Source organism: Botrytis byssoidea, assembly GCF_014898295.1.
Source record: "Botrytis byssoidea strain MUCL 94 chromosome Unknown BBYS_050, whole genome shotgun sequence".
In the NCBI taxonomy this organism is placed as follows: Eukaryota; Fungi; Ascomycota; class Leotiomycetes; order Helotiales; family Sclerotiniaceae; genus Botrytis; species Botrytis byssoidea.
Genome location: NW_024065891.1, coordinates 53,615 through 78,326, shown reverse-complemented (window position 1 = coordinate 78,326; position 24,712 = coordinate 53,615). Strand labels below are relative to the sequence as shown.

General features: G+C 28.1%; 3 protein-coding genes across 3 annotated transcripts; 1 reads left to right on the top strand and 2 right to left on the bottom strand.

The window, feature by feature from the left end:
* Positions 1–1,537, bottom strand: EAE97_012096 (uncharacterized protein; the record flags this gene model as incomplete). The annotated part of the gene is made up of 4 exons (XM_038882610.1): positions 1–543; positions 613–1,083; positions 1,139–1,455; positions 1,529–1,537. The coding sequence occupies 4 exons, from the start codon at positions 1,535–1,537 to the stop codon at positions 315–317; spliced, it is 1,026 nt and encodes a 341-aa protein (XP_038726557.1). The 3' UTR covers positions 1–314.
* Positions 1,538–1,573: 36 nt separating this feature from the next.
* Positions 1,574–5,508, bottom strand: EAE97_012095 (uncharacterized protein; the record flags this gene model as incomplete). Its single annotated transcript, XM_038882609.1, has 13 exons — positions 5,282–5,508; positions 4,686–5,217; positions 4,408–4,628; positions 4,057–4,336; positions 3,756–3,989; positions 2,977–3,698; positions 2,736–2,898; positions 2,340–2,687; positions 2,161–2,284; positions 2,029–2,100; positions 1,926–1,976; positions 1,809–1,873; positions 1,574–1,755 (listed from the first exon to the last, which is right to left on the bottom strand). The coding sequence occupies exons 1-13, from the start codon at positions 5,504–5,506 to the stop codon at positions 1,574–1,576; spliced, it is 3,219 nt and encodes a 1,072-aa protein (XP_038726556.1). The 5' UTR covers positions 5,507–5,508.
* Positions 5,509–6,331: 823 nt separating this feature from the next.
* EAE97_012094 (uncharacterized protein) lies at positions 6,332–8,867 on the top strand (the record flags this gene model as incomplete). The annotated part of the gene is made up of 8 exons (XM_038882608.1): positions 6,332–6,549; positions 6,611–6,874; positions 6,994–7,516; positions 7,608–7,804; positions 7,860–8,000; positions 8,062–8,399; positions 8,536–8,710; positions 8,795–8,867. The coding sequence occupies 8 exons, from the start codon at positions 6,332–6,334 to the stop codon at positions 8,865–8,867; spliced, it is 1,929 nt and encodes a 642-aa protein (XP_038726555.1).
* Between the last annotated feature and the right edge of the window lie 15,845 nt (positions 8,868–24,712).

Below are 24,712 nucleotides of genomic sequence, written 5' to 3'. Positions count from 1 at the left end.
AAAATGAGAGGATAGTAGAGAATAGCTTCTGATAAGCTCTTAAAATGAATGTTTCCCGAGTTGCATGTATCACTTCACCACTACAAGACATGTATAGATTCCTCGTTGATTTTAGTGAATCCTCATGAAGAGGCCTGTTTTCCTTAAGTTCTACTTTGTACCTAGAATGAAATAGTAGCTAGCTTTCAAACATACATTTGTCGATATTTCTCATCTACCTTCATCTTAGACGAATCAATCTCAGAGTCTCAGATCTCGAGTTACACAGTGGCTATATAAGAGTCACTTGAACCGATGATCCTTGCTTCCATCTTCTAAGATGACTGCCACCCCCCATTCCTATACAGCTTCGCAAAAGCCGAGCCCTCATCCGCAAGTAGCACCGTCGGACTTGCACATTCGACAACCCGGCCCTGATCCAGCACCACCACGCGATCAAAGTCCTGGATGCTCTGTAGCCGATGGACGATTGCTATGATAGTCCAGCCTTGAAACTCGGTCCGCAAGAGGGACATCATGACCTCCTCCGTAGGTACATCGACACTGGTTCATCACAGTAGTCGTTAGTATTATCTTCATACGATTCTCGAGAAGGGGGCAGTAGTGGAGTACCTGCTTGTTGCCTCATCCAGCAGCAAGATTTTACTTCTCCGCATCAGCATGGCCCTCGCCAAACAGAACAATTGTCTTTGTCCAGCGGACAGGTGACTCCCACGCATTTCTGCATCATGGCCGCCCATCCTCCGGATCTGCTCTGTCAATCCGACTTTTTCCAATGCAACTTGGATCTGGGATTCTGTGGCTTCGCTAAGAGGGTCCAAGTTGGAACGCACAGTTTCATGCCCCCCCGGCAGAAACCACGGGTCCTGTGGCAGCGAGTTGATGCGCCCACGGACTGTTTCTGGGGAAAACGAAGAGATGTCGTCGTGCCCAATGAGCACGACGCCAGACTTGGGGTCTAGCAGGCGTAGGAGAAGTGCGGCGAGAGTGGATTTGCCCGAACCCGTGCGGCCACAAATCGCGACCCGCTGCCCAGCATCGATGATCAGATTAATCTTCTGTACGACCTCGGGACCGGAGACCCTTTGATCGTTGTCAGTAATATATCGTTGATAAATGCAATCAGGGATACACGTACTGATATGAAGCAGAGACATCCTTGAACTCGATAGAAGTGTCCGAAGGCCATTCTACAGAGACGACTGCTGCTCCGTCGGACAGTTCTGCCGGCGTTTCTGCGACAAATCGCCGTGTTCTCGCAATAGCCCCCAAAGACGTCTCGATACTAGTCCAGTAATTCACGAAAGATGATAGCGTTTGACTGAAACTCACAATACTAACCATCGCAACTCCCAGCAGACTGCTGTTCATCGAATGCCGCAGCGTCACGGCTAAAGCAATGAGGATGATAGCCAAACAAGCGACGACAACATCTAGCACGAGATTTAACCAGTTCTGCAGGCACAAAAGCAGATAGAATGGTCGTTGCGCAAGATCGAGCAGTCCAAAGTTTTGGTTAAGGACGTACCCCTTCCATTTGAATGCACGTATGGTCCGCACCCCGTCCAAGGTCTCAGTGAGATGCGTATAGAGCGGGGATTTGGCTTCGAGGTCGAGTAGCCGCATCTGCCGGGAGGTCTGGAGGTAGAACTTTTGAAGATAGAAGAGCGCCACTCCTAAAAAAAGGCAGACACAGGGCCATATAGCCTGAGGAGACGCAAGTCAGGATTGCTCCGGCGATGGTTTTGCCAAGTCCTGTACATCTTTAGTAATGAAAGCGTGATAGAGAGAAGATGGCAGCAACATACCTTCGGTGGAAAGCAAAAGGGACATTGGTAATTGCATATCCATTAGGGTCATATCCTGAGTGAACCTGTTCGCGAGTCACGACGCTTTCTTCTATTGACTGAAACGGTTAAACTCACCGGTTCAAGAGAGATCCCGAGTCCGTGGCCGAGATAAAAGTCATAGGAGCCCTAGGTATCCAGGTCAGCATAGATTGACGCAAAAGAGTTCCAGAGTCCCGACCTCATTGTAGCTCTCAGAATTGAGTAGTGCAATCTACTCGCGGAGCTGGGAACCAGTGATATCAAATAGTGCCTGAACGCGTGTAAGCTGCAAACTGCACCGTAAACGGGCAAAAACTCAGTTGGCTCTTACCCTGCAGCGATCCCGAGAAAAGCTAGCGCCAGGATCCCAAAGACAGCATAGACGCCCAGCCATTTTCCTAGATCAGTTTCCGGCCTCGTCGTATTGGCGTCGACCCACCAGCTGAGCCACAGTGCTGCAAATCTATCAGTCAATGACTTGAATAGCTAATAGAGGGTCTGCCTAATTACGCTGTAGTGCTATAAAACTACACTGTATGGTGGTGAAAAGTAGAAATAAGCCAAAAGCTGGTTTGCCCATAGTGTTAATGTAATATAAAAGATTACGGGGATCTCGACGTCCGCGACTTTCACCTGCTTCCTCCTTATCCTTCTTTTCGTCGGGTATTGGAGAATCTGATGTACTTGAATTGATATCCAGCTTCGTAATGGAACTTGCGTTCTCGAATCCGTTTTTTTCCAAGTTGAGATTATGAAGATGTCCGGGTACTGATGTGAGAGATTGGTATGTGCCGAACTGTAATAGGCGACCCTCTGGGCTGAGAACGAGGATCTGATCTGAATACGGGAGCCATTTGACTGCATCTGTCAGCAGTGATCCTCAATGAAGATTAGATGGAGGTTTACCGGCATGAGTAACCAGCACAATAGTAGCACCAGTGTGTCGTATTAACCCATCTTGACTTAACAGTTGGTGAAAGCAGTGCCATTCCGTTTCCGAGTCCAGCCCGCTGAGGCAATCGTCCATCAGGACAATCTTCTTCCGGGCGTAGACGGCTCTAGCGACGGTCTAAGTGGGAACACAAATTAGATTGTTTTTAATTAATAAAGAAAGATAACTCCAGAAAACAGACACGTTTATACATACCAAGCGTTGTTTCTGCCCGCCACTCAATGAAATACCTTTACTTCCCACTCGGCTATTATCGCCGTCTGGAAACTGACGAATATCAACGTCCAAGGCACATGCCCGCAAACAAGAGATATACCATTCCTGATCATAATCCAAGTTGCCAACGATGTTCTGTCGGATACTTTGGTTCGTTAGGAAAGGCGTCTGATCACAATATGCAATATCATCTGTCGACAGGCTTACTGAGCCGCTGTGCAGGATCCCTTCGCCTAGCAAGATCTGGAGTAAAGTGGATTTTCCGCATCCAACGGGCCCGACAACGATGGTTAGTGTGCCCGCAGTAATCTGCACGGAGAGGTCGTGGAGGACGGTCTTCTCTGGAGACCAGCCTGCATTGACCTGCCTAAGTTCAATGATGCTGGTGCCGCTTTCGGATTTCTCGTATTTCGGCCCCCTATCAGTCTCAACATCAGAAACTCTGGGCTCACGGGTCAGGCGTCTAAAGTCGACCTGTTTCTTGCCTTCCGTGTACTGTTGAATACGATTGCAACACTCTAACGCGGAGGCTAGATTGGGAATGGCTGAGACTAGCTCATTCACCGGACTGATCAACACCGACAGCAGAGACAACGACGAGAAGATGGTTGCGGCACTTGGTGCCTTACCGGACGAGTACTTCGCAATAATGCCATAGCCGATGAAGGTGACGACGGGAGACAGCATGTTTGCGGCATTTCCTTGAGAAGCAATAGTTAATATAAGTTCGACAGCCTAGAAAGAGGAAGAGAACATACCGAGGGTGATATTGACGATCTGTACATATCGAAAACGCTTCGACTTTTGCAACTCTTGTTCTCTCAGATCTTGCACGTTCCCAGTGATCATATTGGTGAGACCAAGCATCTTCATACCCTTAATCGAGCCAAGAACGTCCGAGGTGTAAGCCACACGTTTCTGAACTGCTTGCATCCATTGTCGCTGGCGCGGCCGGATTTTCTTAGCAACTTGACTAGATGCGTATGCCAGAACTAAGAACACGATCATTAGTATTCACATTGCTGTAACATGCGGTGATTGAGTGATCATCAAACTCACTCAGAACAAAAATGACAGGTGCCACGCAAATTGCCCCGAGACGTGTCTCTAAAATCCAGATGGCGACGGTAGCCTGAATAATGTTGGGGGCTGTACTGATGACCCACTGAAGCGTCGAAATGACACGCTCGACATCGGCCCCCATCAAGCTTACAGGAGAAGACGCCTCTACAGTGCCCACGGCGATATCAAGGCTCGACTTATAGATGATGCTGATCAGCGCCGCGCGAATCATCGTGAGTGCCCGAGAAGTCAGATACTGGTACCACGCTGTCGAAATCTGAAGCAAGTATCAGACCTGTCTATTCATTTGAAACAGGAGAGGGAGAGGGAATATTAGATGAGACGTACAGCAATTCCAAGATACGTAATTCCAAAAGCTCCAATCAGCCCATAACCATATTGATTGGGTTCGGTTCCGCCCTCGACAAAATTGATGGCATCTTCAATCAAAAATGGCTGGGCCATACTGAATGCGATTAAAACAAGTCTAGGGACCATAGTTACAGTGATTGGAGCCCAGAGCGCCTTGGCTATCGCTAAGGCGAGAGAATAGCTTTTATCTTTGGAACCTGCATACAATTTCAGCTACAGATATCACGGAAAGCGATCTAAGGACAAGGACGAACTGGAATCCCACTGCTTCTGAAATCGCTCGTCGACCGACTGGGAAGAAATATACTCATCGATTGGGTACAATTCATGGACCGTCAAATTGCCCCAATTGCCTTGATAAATCAACGGGTTCAGCCAGGCAAAGAAACTAAGGCTGTAGATACCACTCCTCCGTTCTGGCATATCTGGGCCCTGCGTATGACTGTGGCTCGCCTTCGAAAGGGCCTCCATAACCAGCAACAGGCTCTTGATAGCCAGCGCAGCTACGAATACGGCGGAAGTAGCGGATGAGCCCGGGAGGAGCCATTCTGTTCGTGCTCTTGCAATGTCCAAGATTGTTGTGAAGAAGAGAAAAACGCCGAGTAAGATCGACGGTCGCAGCGACTTTGAATGCTCCAGAGGCGACAAAATCCCTATTGCAATGGTAGCGGCTAGATCCAGCGCTGCTGTTGCGATGGTCGCGCGTGTCCGTAATGCAGCATACAGAGGGAGCGTCCATAAGACTAGCAATGCCAATCTGAGTAGACACAGTACCACGATGGTAACCTACAGTAGAATGCATATCAGCTTACGAAGCGATAAGGCCTTGGATCTAGGGGTATTAGCTGACGAGTTTGAAAATCCGGAGAAGCGATCCTTTCACCGCGTCAGGTCGTCGATAAATTGACCAGAATCGAAACGGCACGGCGAACAGTAATAAGGTAGCTGGAAGGATGGTAAATATGCTCTCCTCAAAGAGTAAGGTAAAATCGAAGCCATCCCGACAGCTTTGGACTTTCACTGTTGGCCCGAAGGAATCGTCGGGACAAAAGGAGTTCAGCGAGTCATTCATCATGATACCCGCCGCCGACTTGCCGATGATGAGGCGAAAAGTTGAGAAGTAAATGTACGAAGTATACTCGGCCCTTCGAGTTCCTATGAGCGAATGATACTAAGCGCAAGTAAGCTAGTCGATCAGCTATCTATCCCAGTCCGTGCCTTCCTTGTACAGGTGGGCCGTTCAAAATGTTAGCGTGATCATATCGGGCAGGAGCTGGGATGTTATTTGGTGATTGATAAGGTATCCGAAGTAATTAGTACGGAGTAGTGGTATTTCCGACTTAGACGTACAGTAGAACTTGGTTACATTGGAACAGAATATTTGATTAATCAGATCCGGTATAAAGAGGTTTCCGGTATAAAAAGGCTAAGGCATTCAGGCATCAAGGATTTTGCTAAGGATTCTTAAGTTCAGACTCGTGAAATTTTCCAAAACTCCATAAATCCCCTTAGAGATAGTCATGTGACAGCCCCCTATCGGGCTTATGCGACTGAGTTTACCACCAAAATTTATACCAGATTCGATTAAAAGGTGTTCGGTATAGTAATATACCGGACAATCCGGTATACCCCATACAGAAACTGCTTGGATGGGTCATTTCCTCCGGTATAACCAGGATTCTGGTATCACCCAGTCTGGTATAAACAACTTCTACTGTATTTCCGGATCTCGATTGGTACCGAAGCGAGGGGAGGTGGGTGAGAAGGAGTTTCTTTTGCGGGACTAATCATAGCTACGAATTGGCTGTCCATGGATCAAGTTGTTAGGATGGTATATATAAACAACTTTGAGAAATCTAGTTCGATCGAGTTCAAACACAGATTTGATTAGTTGCCTACGATGAGATTTCTTCTCTCCCTGCTCGTCTTAGTACCTGAACTCGCGGTCTTTGGTACGACCGCTGCTCTTCCATCAAGCTATGCGGTCCATGAATCGCGAATCGTGGATCCCCGGAATTGGGAAAAGACCAGCAAAGTCAGTTCAAGTCTGCCGATAATAGTTCGTATTGGACTCACCCCGAGCAATCTCCACAAGGCTGAGGACTCTTTGATGGATATGTAACTATATATTTGTCTTTCCATATTCTCCTCATACTTGGCTTATTACTTACTGTCTTAGGTCCCACCCCGATTCTGTCAACTATGGCAAGTATTGGACTGCTCAACAGGTCACGGATACCTTTGCACCATCTGACGCTACTGTTTCCCAAGTCCTCAACTGGTTGAGGGGAAACGGCATTAACGAAACTCGTGTCATCCAGACTGAGAATATGGGCTGGCTGGCCTTTGTCGCTTCTGCCAGCGAGCTCGAGAGTCTGGTACATACGGAGTACTTCTACTACTCGCACAACCAGAATTCCAAAACAGTTATTGCTACCGATAAGTAAGCTGCTTATGTCTTACAATTTTCTATCCGAGCTTTGTTTTTGCTACAAACTATTCGGTAGCACCAAAGAACTGAGAGAGAGAGAGAATAATAATTACTAATGGCAAGCTTTACAGATACCATATTCCGGAAGCTATCCAGCAACATATCGATTACATACATCCCGGAATTCGAGTTGCTGCGGGAAGGGGAAAGATTCAGCGTTTTGGAAATCCCGGCCAAACTGCTCAATGGCACCCCAATGGTGACTTGGCGCACTGTGACCAAGTTATTACCCCGGACTGTATCAAGGCTCTCTACCAGATTCCCGCTGCGCCATCTGTCGTGAATGCCAAAAATGCCCTAGGAATCTTCGAGGAGGGATACTACGATGTGAAAGAAGACCTCAATCTCTTTTACCAGAACTTCTCTCTGAGTATTCCTCAAAACACACAACCCAACGTCTCTTTCGTTGACCAGGCATTGCCTGCTGCATCTAATCCCTATGCAGCGGGTGAATTTAGTCTCGATGTGGAGCTTGCCTACCCGATCGTTTACCCACAGAAGATTACACTCTTCCCGACTGACGACACTTACTACGTCGAGAACTCTTCCTACGATAGTGGGTTTTTCAATACCTTCCTGGATGCCCTAGATGGGGTAAGTTGTTTAGAATTCCTTAACCATCGTCCCAAAGGAAAGTGAGCGGAGAAAGAATGAGAATCGTACAAACTAACGCTGGCCGTCATAGTCTTACTGCACATATTGCGCTTATGGAGAATGTGGGGACGATCCAGACCTAGATCCCATATATCCGGATTCCAATAGCGGTGGCTATAACGGGACCTTGATGTGTGGTGCGTACGAGCCGACAAACGTTATTTCCATTTCCTATGGACTCCAGGAGGACGATCTACCCGTTGCGTACCAGAAGCGCCAATGCAATGAGTGAGTATCAATCATAAATCTGGTAGGGTTCGGTCTGCTGACCATTATCGCATAGATGGCTCAAACTAGGCTTGCAAGGAATCACCGTCCTCGTGGCCTCTGGCGATGCGGGTGTCGGCGGACCAGCAGGCGACGACAGTACCAATGGTTGCCTTGGATCCCAAGGAAAGATATTTAGCCCTGCTTTCCCCAACACGTAAGCATCTATTTTATTCTCCTGCAAAATTATACTCGTCTCATATCCATTTCTGGAACAGTTGCCCCTGGATTACCAGTGTCGGTGCTACAAAGGTCTACCCAGGCCATACAGCGTTTGAGACTGAAAGTGCCGCGAATGATCCATCGACTGGTTTTGCCTCTGGGGGTGGCTTCAGCAATATTTACCCCGTTCCCCAGTATCAAGCGGCAGCCGTTGCGAGATATTTCGAAACTACCAACCTGCCATATGCTTCTTATTCTGGTGAAGCAAATCTAAATACCACCAGCGGTGCATACAACAGCAGTGGCCGAGGATATCCTGACGTTGCCGCTAATGGAGACAACATCGCTGTCTGGGCTAATGGTAAATTCGCTTTGGAGGGTGGTACAAGTGGTAGTACGTCTTCGATCTCTTCCTGTTTGTCTCAGCCCCTTTTTTTCAGCTTGGCTAGCTATACAAGCACATACGGGCTGATCGTTTCTTGCGATTCTTGGAACCAAAGTTCGCTGTGTTAACTTTATATTCAACCTAGGTACACCAATCTTTGCATCCATCGTCAATCGCCTTGTGGAAGCTCGTATGGCAATAGGTAAAGGTCGGCTTGGATTTATCGCTCCAGCTTTGTATGCAACTCCCGGCGTTCTAAATGACGTTACTAACGGCACCAATCCTGGCTGTGGCACGGAAGGGTTTTATACTGCTCGAGGGTAAGCGAATTTAAATGTTTCCCTCTATGTGTATGAGGCTTCTACTCACTCATTACATTACTAATTACCTGCCTGTCCCTATAGGTGGGATCCAGTCTCTGGTCTTGGAACACCGAACTTTCCTAAGATGCTCGCATACTTCCTGGCTTTAGATTAAGGATCTACTGAAAAGGAGGATCATGGTGGGAAAAGCAAGTAGTTATCAATCGACAAATTTTTATTTGAAGTAATACAGTCACCGTGCACTCCTACTAGCCGAAACGCGTTTTTTCCATTTTTAACGCGTTTTATTCTTCAACACTACAATTTATTTTATTAATTATATCATTATAATATACTTTATGTCACGGTCGTGGACTATAGGGCTCCATTAGGCATGTGATGGTAGACCCTCAGACCTATCACATGCTGAAGAAAGTCTGTACATATATATAAATTATATAGTTTTTATAAATTTAGAAGAATTAATAAAAAGTCTTTATATTATATTTCATCTAATTGATTTATTACTAGTATTAATTTTAAAAATTCTTTTCATTTTTTAATAAAAATAGTTTATTAATTAAGACTTATTGAAAAGCTTTAATATTAATATAATCTTTATAAGAAGAATATTTAGAAATTATAATTTATATAATATAACCCCAAATCAATTAGATAGAAATATTAATTAACTTTTTAAAAAAATCAATATTAATATATAAAACAATTCAATTACAATAATTTCCCAATAATAAAAATCTGTTACTAATTCAATAATTTCAAGAAATAAAAGAAGAAATAACTATTATAAGGGAAGCTTATAAAATAATAATAAATTACTTATTATATATAATTATTTTAATTAGTACTTAATTTATTTTAAGATAATTTAGAATCTTTTTTAATTATTAGTTCTTATTTTTATAATATATTAAAATATATATAATAAAAGCTATAAAAGTAATTTTGTATATTAAATCGATTACCCATATTCTATATAAGCTACCAGCTTTTTATTTGAGAAAAGCGATAATCACCTGCATCCTCCCAGTAGCACTATTCAATATTGAAATATGATATACTAACAAACTCAAACTAAGCCTTAATCAAAGCAAATTAAATATAGATATAGATATTAAAGGCTATCTCCACTATATTAATAAAATAATTAATATTGCTATAAAAAAAGTGATTTTGGTATACAAAACTATATCGACTGTAATTCTTATTAAAAAAGCTAGTTTGCCATTAGAAATAGTTCTATTAGAATACATTAAACTGTAATTTGTATTTTATTTAAAAATGATTGATAATCAATATTTGCTAGTGAACTGTTTGAAACTCTTAAAGGTTAGTAATTAAATTATAATAATAATAATAATATTATTATAATATTTAGTGGAAGACTTAGTCAGATTTAGCTTAGGGACAAATCGAATATGAATAATAGTTAAATTTAAGTCAATTTATAAGAGCTAGGCTTAATTAAGATGAAATTGCTTGCTTTTTCTAGGTTTTCTTTAAAGAATATCCTAGGTTTATATAGTTTATAATGAAATTTTAGTGGGATTCATGCTTATAAATAAGATCGATTTAAATCGAATCTTATAGAATCATTTTATATAATAAAAAGAAAGTACAACCAATCAAATTGAATTGATTTATTAATAATTCTTCTATATGATTTTATTCCATTCCATTTCATTATAAATCATTTTGATAAGAGATATAATTATATTATAATATAATAATATAATTTCATAATAAATTATATTATTCATATATTATATAATTATAATATAACTTATTAATAAGATATTAGTAATTGATTTACTATACCTATTATAGAATTTCACAGAAACCTATAGTATGAAAGTGTGAGCGAGGAGTAAGTATAATTAAAACATCTTTTATAAGAATTCAATGGCTTAACCTTCTCATTCTAGAAATCTAATAGCCGAAATTATTTCGCCTATATTTCTTAATAGATTACAAAATAAATTTAATGGAAGGGTTAATTAAAAAGAAAGTAATTCAAGTCTTCAAAAAGTAATAACTGCAATTCCCATTTAAGGACTAACGTGGTTTATCAGTGAGTGGGTTATATCAGTGAATGGATCATTTCGAAAACCATCTAAATCAAGCTTTTTAAAATATTAATATTTTAATAATTGATTATTATTTTTTTAAATAAAAGATTTTGAAAAATAATTAAAATCTAGATTTTTTATTAATTTAATTTTTATAAAATAATTTTATTATATCCTAAAAAAAAAAGAAATTTATTATGATTTTTGTTATAAAAAATCTATTTTTATAATAATAATTTTATAAATTCAAATCTCTTAAAACTAATAAGATTTTTAATATTTTTATATATTGAAATATTTTATATCAAATTTTCAGAAAATTATATTTATAAATAAAGAAAGTGTATAGTTATGTATAAACGAATTTTATATATAAAATAAGTAACTCATTTATTAATATAACTCATTCACTGATAAACCACATTATATAATCTTTTCTAATAAATCATTAATTATAAATACTATATTAGCTATGAATATATAATATATTATAATAGTATTCAATTAGTCTCCAAATCCAAATAGATCTGAAGTGATTCATATGTATTTGATGTAAAAGTAATTAGAGTATAATGAGAAGTAAAATATTTAATTAATATATTTAAAGATTCTTTGAGTAATCGGATTTGGATGTATATTAACAATATATTAATTATTTAGGGTATTTATGGAAATTTGTTGCTTATAATATAATAAATCTTTTATAAGTATTATAAGATAATAAAAAAACTTGATATTAGAATGAAATGATTATCTGGTTATATAGAGATTAAAAGAAATAAGGAAGTAGATTATTTAATAAATATAAATACAATTGAATTTATGGATTAAATAATTAATAAACTATCAATAATTAATAGTATTCGAATAATTATTTATTAGAAGCATCTATATATAAAAAATAATCTTTTAAGTATAATATAAAGGAACCAAAAGAATTAACTCTATCAAAAGCAATTTTTTATTGACTACTAATTATAAAAACAGATTATAGTAATTATACTATCTATCACTAGTAATTCAACAATTAAAATAATAAGTTAAACTATTTATATAATAGTGTAAAAGAATTATATTATTTTTTTAAATATATTATAAACAATCTAAAACATTCAGATTGATTTCTAGTTCCTATAAAAATATAATCTAATAAACAAATAATTACATATATCAAGAAACTTTTATATATATTTAGCAAATTTACTTAACTAATTATTGGCTCAAAGTTCTATATTTAGATTTGTTCTAATTATTAAAGAATCTTTAAAAAACAATCATCTTTTTAATAAAACCTATTATTCCTTTTATAAATTTATTATTTGATTAATTATTTGAATATATTATATTTTTAAAAACCGCAAATTTAATATATAATATAAGAATCTTATTGTTTGGCTAAACAAATAGTAATCCATTTTTATTTTTTCTTCTTTATTATAGGGATTAGAGTTTATAATAAGTTTATTCACTCAGGAATTAAACTCTACCCTAATAATAATTTGGATTAAATATATTCTTTTGAGAATAAAAGCGAATTGTTTTTATAAAAAAGTAAATAGCTTTTGGTATTAAAATTAAATTACTAGATTTGGTCGCGATGATTACGCCGCTTAAATAGTTCCTTATCTTAGCACGTCTAAATACCCTTAGGAAGGACCAAAACAGACGTTAATTAATATAAATAAATAAATAAATAAATATAATAGGAAGGGTGTGGTTTATTATTTTATAAATAATTAACTTTACTAATTGAAATTGATTATAAATAATTAATACCTTATTAAATAGCTTGTATTTTAGTAGAAAATGAAATAATATATAAACTAATATTGAGAATAATAAAAAATGTTTCATTATATTTTTAATAAAATAATAAATTTATAAAGAATAAAGAGTATTTGAATTAAAGATTATATTTTATTAAAATCGTTTTGTTATAGTAAATAAATATCAATAAGCTTTTTAAATATAATAGGAATATTTATATATTGTTAGATTTTATTTTGAAGATAGAAATTCTAAAAGCTTATTATAATAATTCTATAAATAGATATTAGAATATTATAGAAACTCTAGAGATTCTGAAATCAAAATATTTCTAATTTTTAATAAAAAAGAATATTAAGGATTATATTAAAATCTATATAATATATTAATAAATTATTATAAAAAGATATAAGTTCAATAACAAATTACAAATCATTTTCATATTTTATAAATCTTAAAAGAAAAGATTATAGATTTTATTATAGATATATCTTTATTAAAATTAAATAAACATATTTATAATATAGTTTTGATTATTATTAATAGATTTATAAAACTTATCTAATACATTCCTATAAACAAAATAATTATATTATCTAAATTTATATAGAAATTAATATAAAGTATATTTAAAGATTTCAGAGTATTAAAGAGTATTATTTTTGATAAAAAGATATAATTTATAAATAAGTTTCAAAAAAGCTTTTTATTTTATTTATAAATTTATTAAAAGCTTTTAATAATATTTTATTTATAGATTAATAAGCAAACAAAACAATAAAACTAAAATTTGATCTATTTTATCACTTACTATATAAATTATTAATAAAATAATTAGGAATTACTATTTCCTTTTATTGAATTTATATATAATATTATATTACATAATATAATATAATAAATACTATTCCCTTTCAAGCAATGTATAAATATCAATTTATCTTTCATTATATTAATAAAAACACTAATATTATAGAGAAAATATTGATAGTATATAAGTGAATTACTATTTTTAATAAAAAATGAGAAAAGCTAAAAGAACTTTAATAATTCGTTATTAAATAAAGAATATTAAAAATAAAAGATATAATTCTATAATAATATAATATTGGGGATAAAATAATATTAAATATATGAAATATTAAGTAATTTCGATTAAAAAAGACATTTTCAAATCGATTTATAAGTTTTTTTATAGTAATAAATATAAAGAATAATAATCAAATATATGAATTTAAATTATCATTTATTTATAAAATTCATAATGTTTTTTATATTTCTCTACTAGAATTATATTATAAATAATCAGATATTGTAAACCTACTATTATTAGAAGAAATAGATAGATATTTGGAGTATAAGATAAAGAAAATTATAATATATAAGAAAAAAGAAAAGAATATTTAATATTTGATTTAATAAAAAGACTACTAGTTAATAAAAGATATATAAAAGGTTTATTGTAGTTCCGAAAATATAAAATAAATATTAAAAGAATATAATAAAAAAGAAGGATTATTAATATAAAAGTCAAAGAGAAAAAAAAAGTTATAAAATAATAGGATTATATTGTATATTTATTTAAGATTTATTATTATTACATAATTACTTAAGCTTTTTCTTTCTTTATCATTTTTTATTCTAATAGAAACAAAAATATAAACCTTTTTTTACTAATATATTATATATAATCATTAAACGAATCATTTTCTTTTGATACTTTTTAATAATCTTTACCTTTAATTTGTAAGATTTGAGGTTGATATTAACTAAATCTTTATTCTCGGAGGTTACGTTTTATAATAATAAGAATAATTATTATTATAATAATAATGGAAGATCTAGTCAGTTTAAGCTTAAAGAATAAATCGAATATATATATTAGAGTTGAATTGAAGTCAATTTATAAGAATTAGGCTTGTTTTTAAATTAAATTGCTTACTTTTTCTAGGTTTTCTTTAAAGAATATCCTAGGTTTATATAGTTTATAATGAAATTCTAATATATTCTATACTTATAAATAAGATCGATTTAAATCGAATCTTTTGGAATTATTTTATATAAAAGGAAAATACAACCAATCAAATTTAATCAATTTAACAATAATATTTTATATATATTTTCATTCGATTCCATTTCATTCTATTCAACTATAAATCAATTTGATAAGAGATATTATTGTATAACTAAATTATAATATGATTTTACAATAACGTGTTTTATCAGTGTACAGGTCATATCAATATACGAGTCATTTCGAAGCTTTTAATATTTTAAAAACCAATCATTGTTTTCTTGAATAAAAAATCTTAAAAAAAATTAAAATCTAGATTTTCTATTGATTTAATTTTTATAAAATAATTTCATTGTTTTCTAAAAGAAAAAGGAAATTGTTACGATTTTCATTATAAAAAAACTATTTTTATAATAACAACTTTATAAATTCGAATTTCTTAAAATTAATTAGATTTTTAAAATTTTTATATATTCAAATATTTTATATCAAATTTTCAGAAAATTATATTTATAAATAAAGAAAGTGTATGATTATATACAAACGAATTTTGTATGTAAAATAGGTGATCTGCATATTGATATGATCTATATACTTATAAAACACGTTATAAGATCATATTATAAATATATTAGTCATCAAGATATCTCTTGATTAGTAAGATATTAATAAATGATTTAATGAACTTATTATGAACTTTCACATTTATTAAAATTAAATTAATGAAATTAATATTAAGCTTTTCATAAAGCTTCATTTTATAAAAGAATTTACTTATAATCAATATAATTATAATATTATGAAATATTGATTATAATAATTTAATAATAGGGTTTTATAATAAAGTTAGATTTTTGATATTATACTCCTAAATGTTACGGACATCGATATGAAACCGGCATCGGGCCGATATTATTCCGATGCTAAAGAATTTCATATATATATAGCTTCAAAAAAAGGTTTTAAAAGGAATTAATAAAAAGTCTTATTCTAAACCTATATCTATATTTATATTAATTATTATCTTATATTTACTCTAATAATTCTTTTTATTCAATTCTTTTAGAGCAAACCAATAATTAATTTTTATCACGATCATGGACTAAAGGGCTCCATTAGGCACGTGATAGTAAGCCCTCGGGCCTACCATATGCCGAATGAAGTCCGCACATATATATAAATTATATAGTTTTTATAAGTTTAAAAGAATTAATGAAAAATCTTTATATTACATTTCACCTAATTGATTTATTATTAATATCTATTTTAATAATTCTTTTCATTTTTTAATAAAATAATTTATTAATTAATATCTATCAAAAAACTATTAATATTAATATAATCTCTATAAAAAGAATACCTAAAAATCATAATTCATATAGTATAATCGTAAATCAATTGGGTAGAGATATTAATCAACTTTTTAAGGAAATCAATATTGATATATAAGTAATCCAATTATAATAATTTTCTGATAATAAGGATTTATTATTAATTTAATAATTTCAAAAAATAAAAGGAAAAATAGTTATTATAAGAAAAGCTTATAAAGTGGTAATAGATTACTTATTATATACAATCACTCTAATCAATTATAATAGCCTCATAGTTATAATATATACAACTCCTAGAGTTATTATCTTAAATTAGAGAAAGCCTTTTAAATTATAAAAATTAAAGTAATATAAAAAAAAGAATATTAGTAAAACTAAAAACTTTTTCTTTTAAATAAAAATCATATTTCAAAATAATAATGGGTATCATTTTCTAATAAATAAATCAATAAAAATTATATTATTTAATACTTTGAGAAATAACCTCTAGCAATCTAATATTGATATAAAAGCAAGTTGTTAAGCGAAATAATAAAATAAGAAAACTTTGAAGAATATATATATAATATAATTATAAACAAAGAGAATTAATAGTGATAGATAATTCAAAAAATTGTATATATAAAACAAAGGGAAAACAAAATCATTAATATCTTTATAATATATTTAAAAAACTTCAAAAAAAATATTGAATAGAAATCAAATAATATTTAAAGAAAAAGATTATTAATAGATCTTTTATCTAATTTGACTTGAAAAATATCTAAATTATCCTAATAATCTATATCTTGTTTTGAACTAATTAAATATATTCACAGATTAGAAAATATTAATAAATTATATTCAAATAAAAACACTAAGGAATTATAATAAACATATAAGTATACTCATTTTCTTTTATAATCGGATTTCCCTTTAAAGTATTCCTATATATAAAATAATATATTCATAAATATTATCCCTCAGAATTAAAAATTAGATTAATCAATAAAAGATTTAACAACCAAACCGGAAAAACCTTCCGCTAAAATATTATATACAAATCATATTCGAAATATTATTTGCCACAAATATCAATAGAAAAAACATTATATTACTATATATTAAAACTCTATTATATATAAACATTATAAAAGAAAATACAGAGATTCTATTTATTCAAATAATATATCTAATATTCTCTATTCAAAAAACACTTAAGCCTAGTTATTATAATAAGTGTTTTTCTAACATTAAATCTACAAAAAGAAGAAAAAGCAATTTACATAATTATTACATTTTTTAATATAAATAAAAAACTAATGGTTTTTTAATATCTTATCAATTTGAGAGTATAAACTAATATTATTCAATAAAATAAATATATAAAATGGGATTAGATATTAAATAAAAAGAATATCTTATTTATATTTATAAATAATATTGCTATTACTTTATATAGAAATTATAAGTTTACTATAGAAATAAAAAATAATAAAAGAGAAAAAAGGATTTATATTCATAATTTTATTTTTATTATATTAAATTTATTAAAAATAGATATTATTTTAAATCTACTTTAATTATAAATAATAAATCTAAGTATCAATTGGAAATCAATATTCTTTTGATATTATTTTAGTTTTAATAATCTTGAAATAATTTTAGCAAAGGAATTTTATTAAAAAATAAAATAAAATAATTAAATCTTTATAATATTTCTAAATAATAGTATACTCTATTAATCAAAAATATAGAATTATATAATACTTATATTAGAATTGCTTATTATATTAAAAGAATTCAAAAAATATGAAATAATATTTTTAAAGAATAAAAATAGTTTTTTACCTAATTATTATTTGATAAAATATTATATTAATCTCAAATCCAATTCAATTTTTTCTTAAAACCCTATCTATTTTTTATTAAAAAACAAATTCCTAATATTACAGGATATTTTAAAGAATATCAGAAAAAAGAATAAATTAGAAGATTGATTAGTTTAGTGAATACTTTAATTATATTTATATTTAAAAAAAAGAAAGGTTATTGATTATATATTGATTATTATGAGTTAAATTGAATTATAAAGAAAAATAGAATTCTATTATTTTTTATTAATAAATTTCTAGATTAATTGTGGTAAGGTGTTATCTTTATGAAATTAGATTTAAAAAATGTATATTATTGTATTTATATATAAGCAGGAGATAAATAGAAAATGGTGTTTTATATGTAATATAGTTAGTATGAATATAAAATAATATTATTTGATTTTATTAATATCCTAGCAATATTCTAAACATATATTAATTAAGTATTAATAGGTTTAGTAGATAATATTTATATAATATATTTAAATAATATTCTAATTTATTTGAAGAATAAGGTTATATATATAATAAATATTCAAAGGATTTTCGAATATCTTATTGAATATAAACTTTATATAAAACTAAAGAAATACATTTTTTATATGAGCAAAATTGAGTTTTTGGGTTTTATTATTTCAGCTATAAGGGTTATAATAAAACCAGAATATATTCAGATTATAATAAAATGACTTATATCTAATAATCTTCAGAATATACAGATATTCCTTAGCTTTATGAACTTTTATTAACATTTTATTAGAATCTATTCAACTATAGCTCATAATATAATCATATTAATAAAAGAAGCGAAAAAGGGAGAGAGTATAATCAAGTTCAAATAAATTAATAAAATCTAAAAGGCTTTCGAAATTTTAAAAAAGGCTTTCACTTTAATATCAATTTTTTAATATTTTAATTCTTTATTCTATATAATAATCAAAATTGATGTATTAATATTTATATTAGATTGTATATTATTATAACTATTCTTTATAGGCATAAAGGTATTATCTATATAATAGTAATACTCTATTATATTTTATTCAAAAAAACTAAATTCTATGGAATGATAATATTTCATCTATAATTAAGAATTATTTATAATATATAATGTTTTTGTATAATAGCATTATTATATAATAAATAATTAATACATAATTATAATTATATTTGATTATAATAGTCTTTAATATTTTATAATAAAAAAAAGCCTAAACAATAGGCAAACTAAATGAGTAGAGGTTTTAGTTATATATAATTTTGAAATAATATATAGACTAGGAAAATTAAATTCTATTAATAGGTTATTATACTGCCTTGATTATATAATAGAAATAGAGAGTATTAATAATATACTTTCAATTTTATAGAATAAGTTAAAGAATAGATTAATAATTATAGAATTATTTTATAGTATATTTACTGAGAAGGCGAAATCTTTATATAATATTATAGATTTTTTATAATAAAAAGAGTATAGTTTATTGTTTTATAAATAATTAGTTTTATTGATTAAAATTGATTATAGATAATTAATACTTTATTAAATAGCTTGTATTTTAATAGAAAACAAAACAGTATATAAATTAGTATTAGAAATAATGAAAAATGTTTTATTATATTTTTAATAAAATAATAAATTTATAAAGAATAAAGAGTATTTGAATTAAAGATTATATTTCATTAAAATTATTTTATTATAATAAATAAGTATTAATAAACTTTTTAAATATAATAGGAACATCTATATATTACTAAATTTTCTTTTAAAAATAGAAATTCTAAAAGCTTATTATAATAATTCTATAAATAAATATTGGGGTATTACAAAGATCTTTAAGATTCTGAAATCAAAGTATTTTTAGTCTTTAATAAAAAAAATATTAAGAATTATATTAAGATTTATATAATATATTAATAAATTATTATAAAAAGATATAAACTTTATAACAAATTACAAACTTTTCTTATACTTTATAAATTTTGAAAAGAAATAATTATAAATTTCATTATAGATTTACTTTTTTTAAAACTAAATGAATATATTTATAATATAGTTTTAATAGTTACTAATAGATTTATAAAATTTATTTAATATATTCCTATAAATAAAATAATTATATTATTTAAATTTATATAAAAACTAATATAAAATATATTCAAGGATTTCGAAGTATTAAAGAGTATTATTTCAAATAAAAAATTGTAATTTGCAAATAAGTTTTGAAATAACTTTTTATTTTATTTATAAATTCATTAAAAGCTTTTGATAGTATTCTATTTATAAATTAATAAATAGATTAAAAAACAAAATCAAAATCTAATTTATTATATTATTTATTATACAAATTACCAGTAAAACAATTAGGTATTATTACTATTTTTTACAGAATTTATATATAATATTATATAATATAATATAATAAATATTATCTTTTTTCAAATAATATATGGATATTAATTTATTTTTCATTATATTAACGAGAATATTGATACTATAGGGAGGGTGTTGATAATATATGAGTAAATTGCTTTTTTTAATAAAAAAAGAAAAAAATTAAAAGAATTCTAATAAATCGCTATAAAGCAAAAAGCAATAAAAACAAAAAATATAATCCCGCAATAATATAATATTAGGAATAAAATAATGTTAAGTATATAAAATATTAAGTAATTTCAATTAAAAAAGAAATTTTCAATTCGATTTATAGGTTTTTCTATAGTAATAAATATAAAAAGTAGTGGTTAAATATATAAATTCAAATTACTATTTATCTATAAAATTTATAATATTTTTTATATTTCTTTATTAGAATTATAATATAAACAATTAGATATTACAAATCTATTATTATTAAAAGAAATAGATGAATATTTAGAATATGAGATAAAGAAAATTATAATATATATAAAAAAAAAAGAATATTTAATATCTAATTTGATAAAAGGGCTATTAATTAATGGAAAATATATAAAACGTTTTCTATAATCTTAAAAATACAAAACAAATATTAAAAGAATATAATAAAAAGGGAGAATTACTAATATAAATTTAAATAAAAAAAAAGAATATTATAAAATAATAGGGTTATACTATATATCCACCTAAAGATCACCATCACCACACAATTACTAAAGTCTTTTCTCCCTTTATTATCTTCTATCCTAACAAAAACAAGAATATAACCTTTTATCTATTAATATATTATATACTATTACCAAATGAATTATTTCCTTTTAATATTTTTTAATAATCTCTGATTTCAATTTATAAGTTTTGGGATTAATGTTAATCAAATCTTTATTAGAATTAGATTAATAGAATTAACACCAAACTTTTCATAATATTTTATTTTGTATAAAAATTTATTTATAATTGATATAAATATAATATTATAAAATTACTATTATAATAACTTGATAATAGGGTTTTATAATAAAGTTAGATTTTTAATATTATTTTTTTAAAATGTTTTTTGGGGAAAAGAGGTTTTTAAAATAGATATTATTTATAATATTGTTTTTTCGTTTTTCTATATTTGTTAATATATTAATTTTAATTTTATTAATTAGTTTTTCTTTTTCTTTAAAAAAATTACTAAATGATCAATCCTTTAGTAATTCATTTATAGCATTTTATTATTATTTAAAAGATTAATTGATATTCATTTTGTTTTATTATTGAGATTTTTTTGGGGAATTTGCTTAATTATTAAATTCTCTTATATAAATTTTCTAATTTAATCCTGGTATTTTTGAAGTAAATATAGAATTCCTTTTTGATTTAATAATCCAATGATTTATTATAGAAAAACTTTTATGAGTAAACAAAAGGATTTTCTTTTTTATAAACTTTTAAAGTATTTTGTGAATAAAAAGAGAGAGAATATAGAAAAAGGAATGAAAAGAGGTAGATAATAAACTAATAATAGTATTATAATATATTAAGTATGATATACTATATATATTAATTAAAATCTTAGGAATAGCAATATATAGTAAGGTATTAAAGGTTTTATGGAAAATCTGTATATTTTTATTATTATTATTATTGTCAAATTCATTACTATTAAATGCAAAAGGAAAAAGAGATTCTTTAAGAGATTGAATTCTAGAATATTTAGGTATAATATAATCCTTATAAACAAATATACCTGGTATTTTAATAATAGATCGGCAATAAAATTAATCTTTAAAGCTAGCTATTATATATAATACATTAGATTGAGAAACTATGGGTAAAACAATTGATTGTGCAAATATTACAAAAAATATTAATTTAAAAACTAGATTTAGTAATAATAGCATACCTATAAGGACCATATAATTATAAATAATAAAAACTATAAATTTCCTTTTATAATTAAAATTAACAATGGAAATAAACTTTGTAATAGAATTTGATATAATAATATTTAATGGAAATAGGGTATTCTATATATATAATAAGTTAATTTATTCAAAATTGAAATGTAAATAATAATAAATTAATTATAGATTGATAGAAATTTACAAAATATTTTATTAAGTTATTAATATAATCCAATTAATTTATAATTAAGAAATCCAATTTCTTTAATAACTAAGACTTATAAATATTCTTATATTTAGTTTTTTTTTATAAAAAGATCTTTATATTTTTTATATAATACTCTCTCTATTAAACTATAATTATATTACCCACAATCTTTTTGGTATTGTAATACAGAATCACATTATAATAAGTATATATTTAATATATAAGATTAATATTGGGGATATATTGAAAAGATACTAAAATACAGATTTTTTTCTAATAATAATAATAATTGTAGAGAATATATAGATCACAATTAAATTTACAAAAATTATCAAAATCAATATTAGTAATACATTTAAAATATTAAAGGTAAATAGGAATAATTAGTTCAATTAGGTTGATAATAGAATACAAAGTAATAGAGATAGTATTATCAGATTAAGAGATAGTTATTATAAAGGAAATAGAAAAGTTTAATAAAATAAAAAAAAGAGATTATATTATTTAAAAGCAATTTTATTTTAATACAAAAAAAAAGTGTTATTTTATAGAAAATATAATGATTTATTAATAAAATAATAAAATATATAAAGATTATTTATTTATATATTGAATTATTTATAATATATAAAAATATTGGAATTTTCTTTTGGAAATACAATAAAGATATAGGTATATTACAATATAACTATATATCACTTAAGCAGTCTTAGAAAATAAATAATTATTTCTTGAAATACAAAATATAAAAGAAAGAAGTTCTATTATAGTTATAAATTAAAGAACTTTATTAGATATATAATAATAAGCCCTCAGATCTATTGTATATTGAAAGGAATCTATATATATATATAAATTATATAGTTTTCATAAGTTTAGAAGAATTAATGAAAAGTCTTTATGCTATATTTCACCTAGTTGATTCATTGCTAGTATCTACTCTAATAATTTTTAAAAATAGTTTCAAAAGCTTTAAAGATAATTCTTTTGAAGATCTTATCTTAATTAGGCTATAATATGTTTGCAATATATTTATAACATATAATTGATATTATTTATATTAAGATAATTCCTATTTCCTTTATTTAAATTGAATTAAAAGAAAGCTAAGAAAAAGAAAATGTTCTTATAATATAAATCCTTTAAAATATTTATAAAGCATTTTTATAATATATCTCCTATATTCTTTCAAAATAAAATAGAATAATTAAATAAAAAAGAAAGAGAAAAGAATATTAAGAAAAAAAATTCTTTTAAAGAAATGAATTTTATTCTAAATAATACCTATAAAATATTAGCAATATTTTTATTATTTTATAAATTCTATTAGAAAGACAAAGCCCCTTTATAATATCTTAAAGGCCTTTTATATTAAAAAGAGTCTAATTAGTTATTTTTTAAACAATTAGATTCACTAATTAAAGCCGATTACAAACAGTCAATACTATATTGAGTAGCTTATACCTAGTCAAAAACAAAATAGTGTTTGCTGGAGTTGTTTATCTTATAATAGGTGTAAATAGGCTATTTCCAGGATTTCAGGTCATTTTCAGACTTTTTTTAGGATTTTTTTTAATAAGAAGCTAATAGAACTTCGCATTTTTTCAATCATTTTTAGAATTTTCAGGATTTCAGATTTTAAGTGTATTTGTTTGGCTAGCTTATGGAATTCTATTATTTTTTTAGGGTTTCTGGATTTTTGAATATTATATATTAGCAAATTATTATCGAATTCTAATTTTATAGGTTTTATAGACTTTCAAAGATTTATTAGTGGGAAGCTACAGTCACCGTGCACTTCTATTAGCCGAAACTCCACAAAACGCATTTTTTCACGTATTACACTTCCATAACCATATTTTATTATTTTAATTATACTTTCAATTCATAATATACAATATATTAAAAATATACAAAATAATCCTTATAAACGTTTTATTCTATATATATATAGTAAAATAATTAGTAAAATAGAAAAAGATCTCAATTTCTATCGAATTATAAAAAGCCTTGGATTTTTTTGTAGAATTATATAATATACTTTTTTACAAGATCTAGTATGTAATAATGGTATATACCTATTATATACTAATTGATTTAAATTATATATTGAATAAAACAAATAAATACTATTATGATATATATGATTATTTCCAAAAGTTATATATAAACAAATCATTCAAAAGATTGAGCTTAATTATAGTATTAGAATTATTAAAAGGATTTTGATTAAACATGATATAGTTAATTAGAGATATAAAAAAAAACCAGAACTTATATTAATATATACTACTAAACAATTTAAATAATACTTAGCTTATAGAGAATTAACAATTGAAGAATGGGGCCTAATTATATGATTAGATAAATGCTCTATAAAGCAGGGAAAAGGAAAAAGATTAGAATAATACTTTCAAATTAGCTTTTAGAAATGGGATTC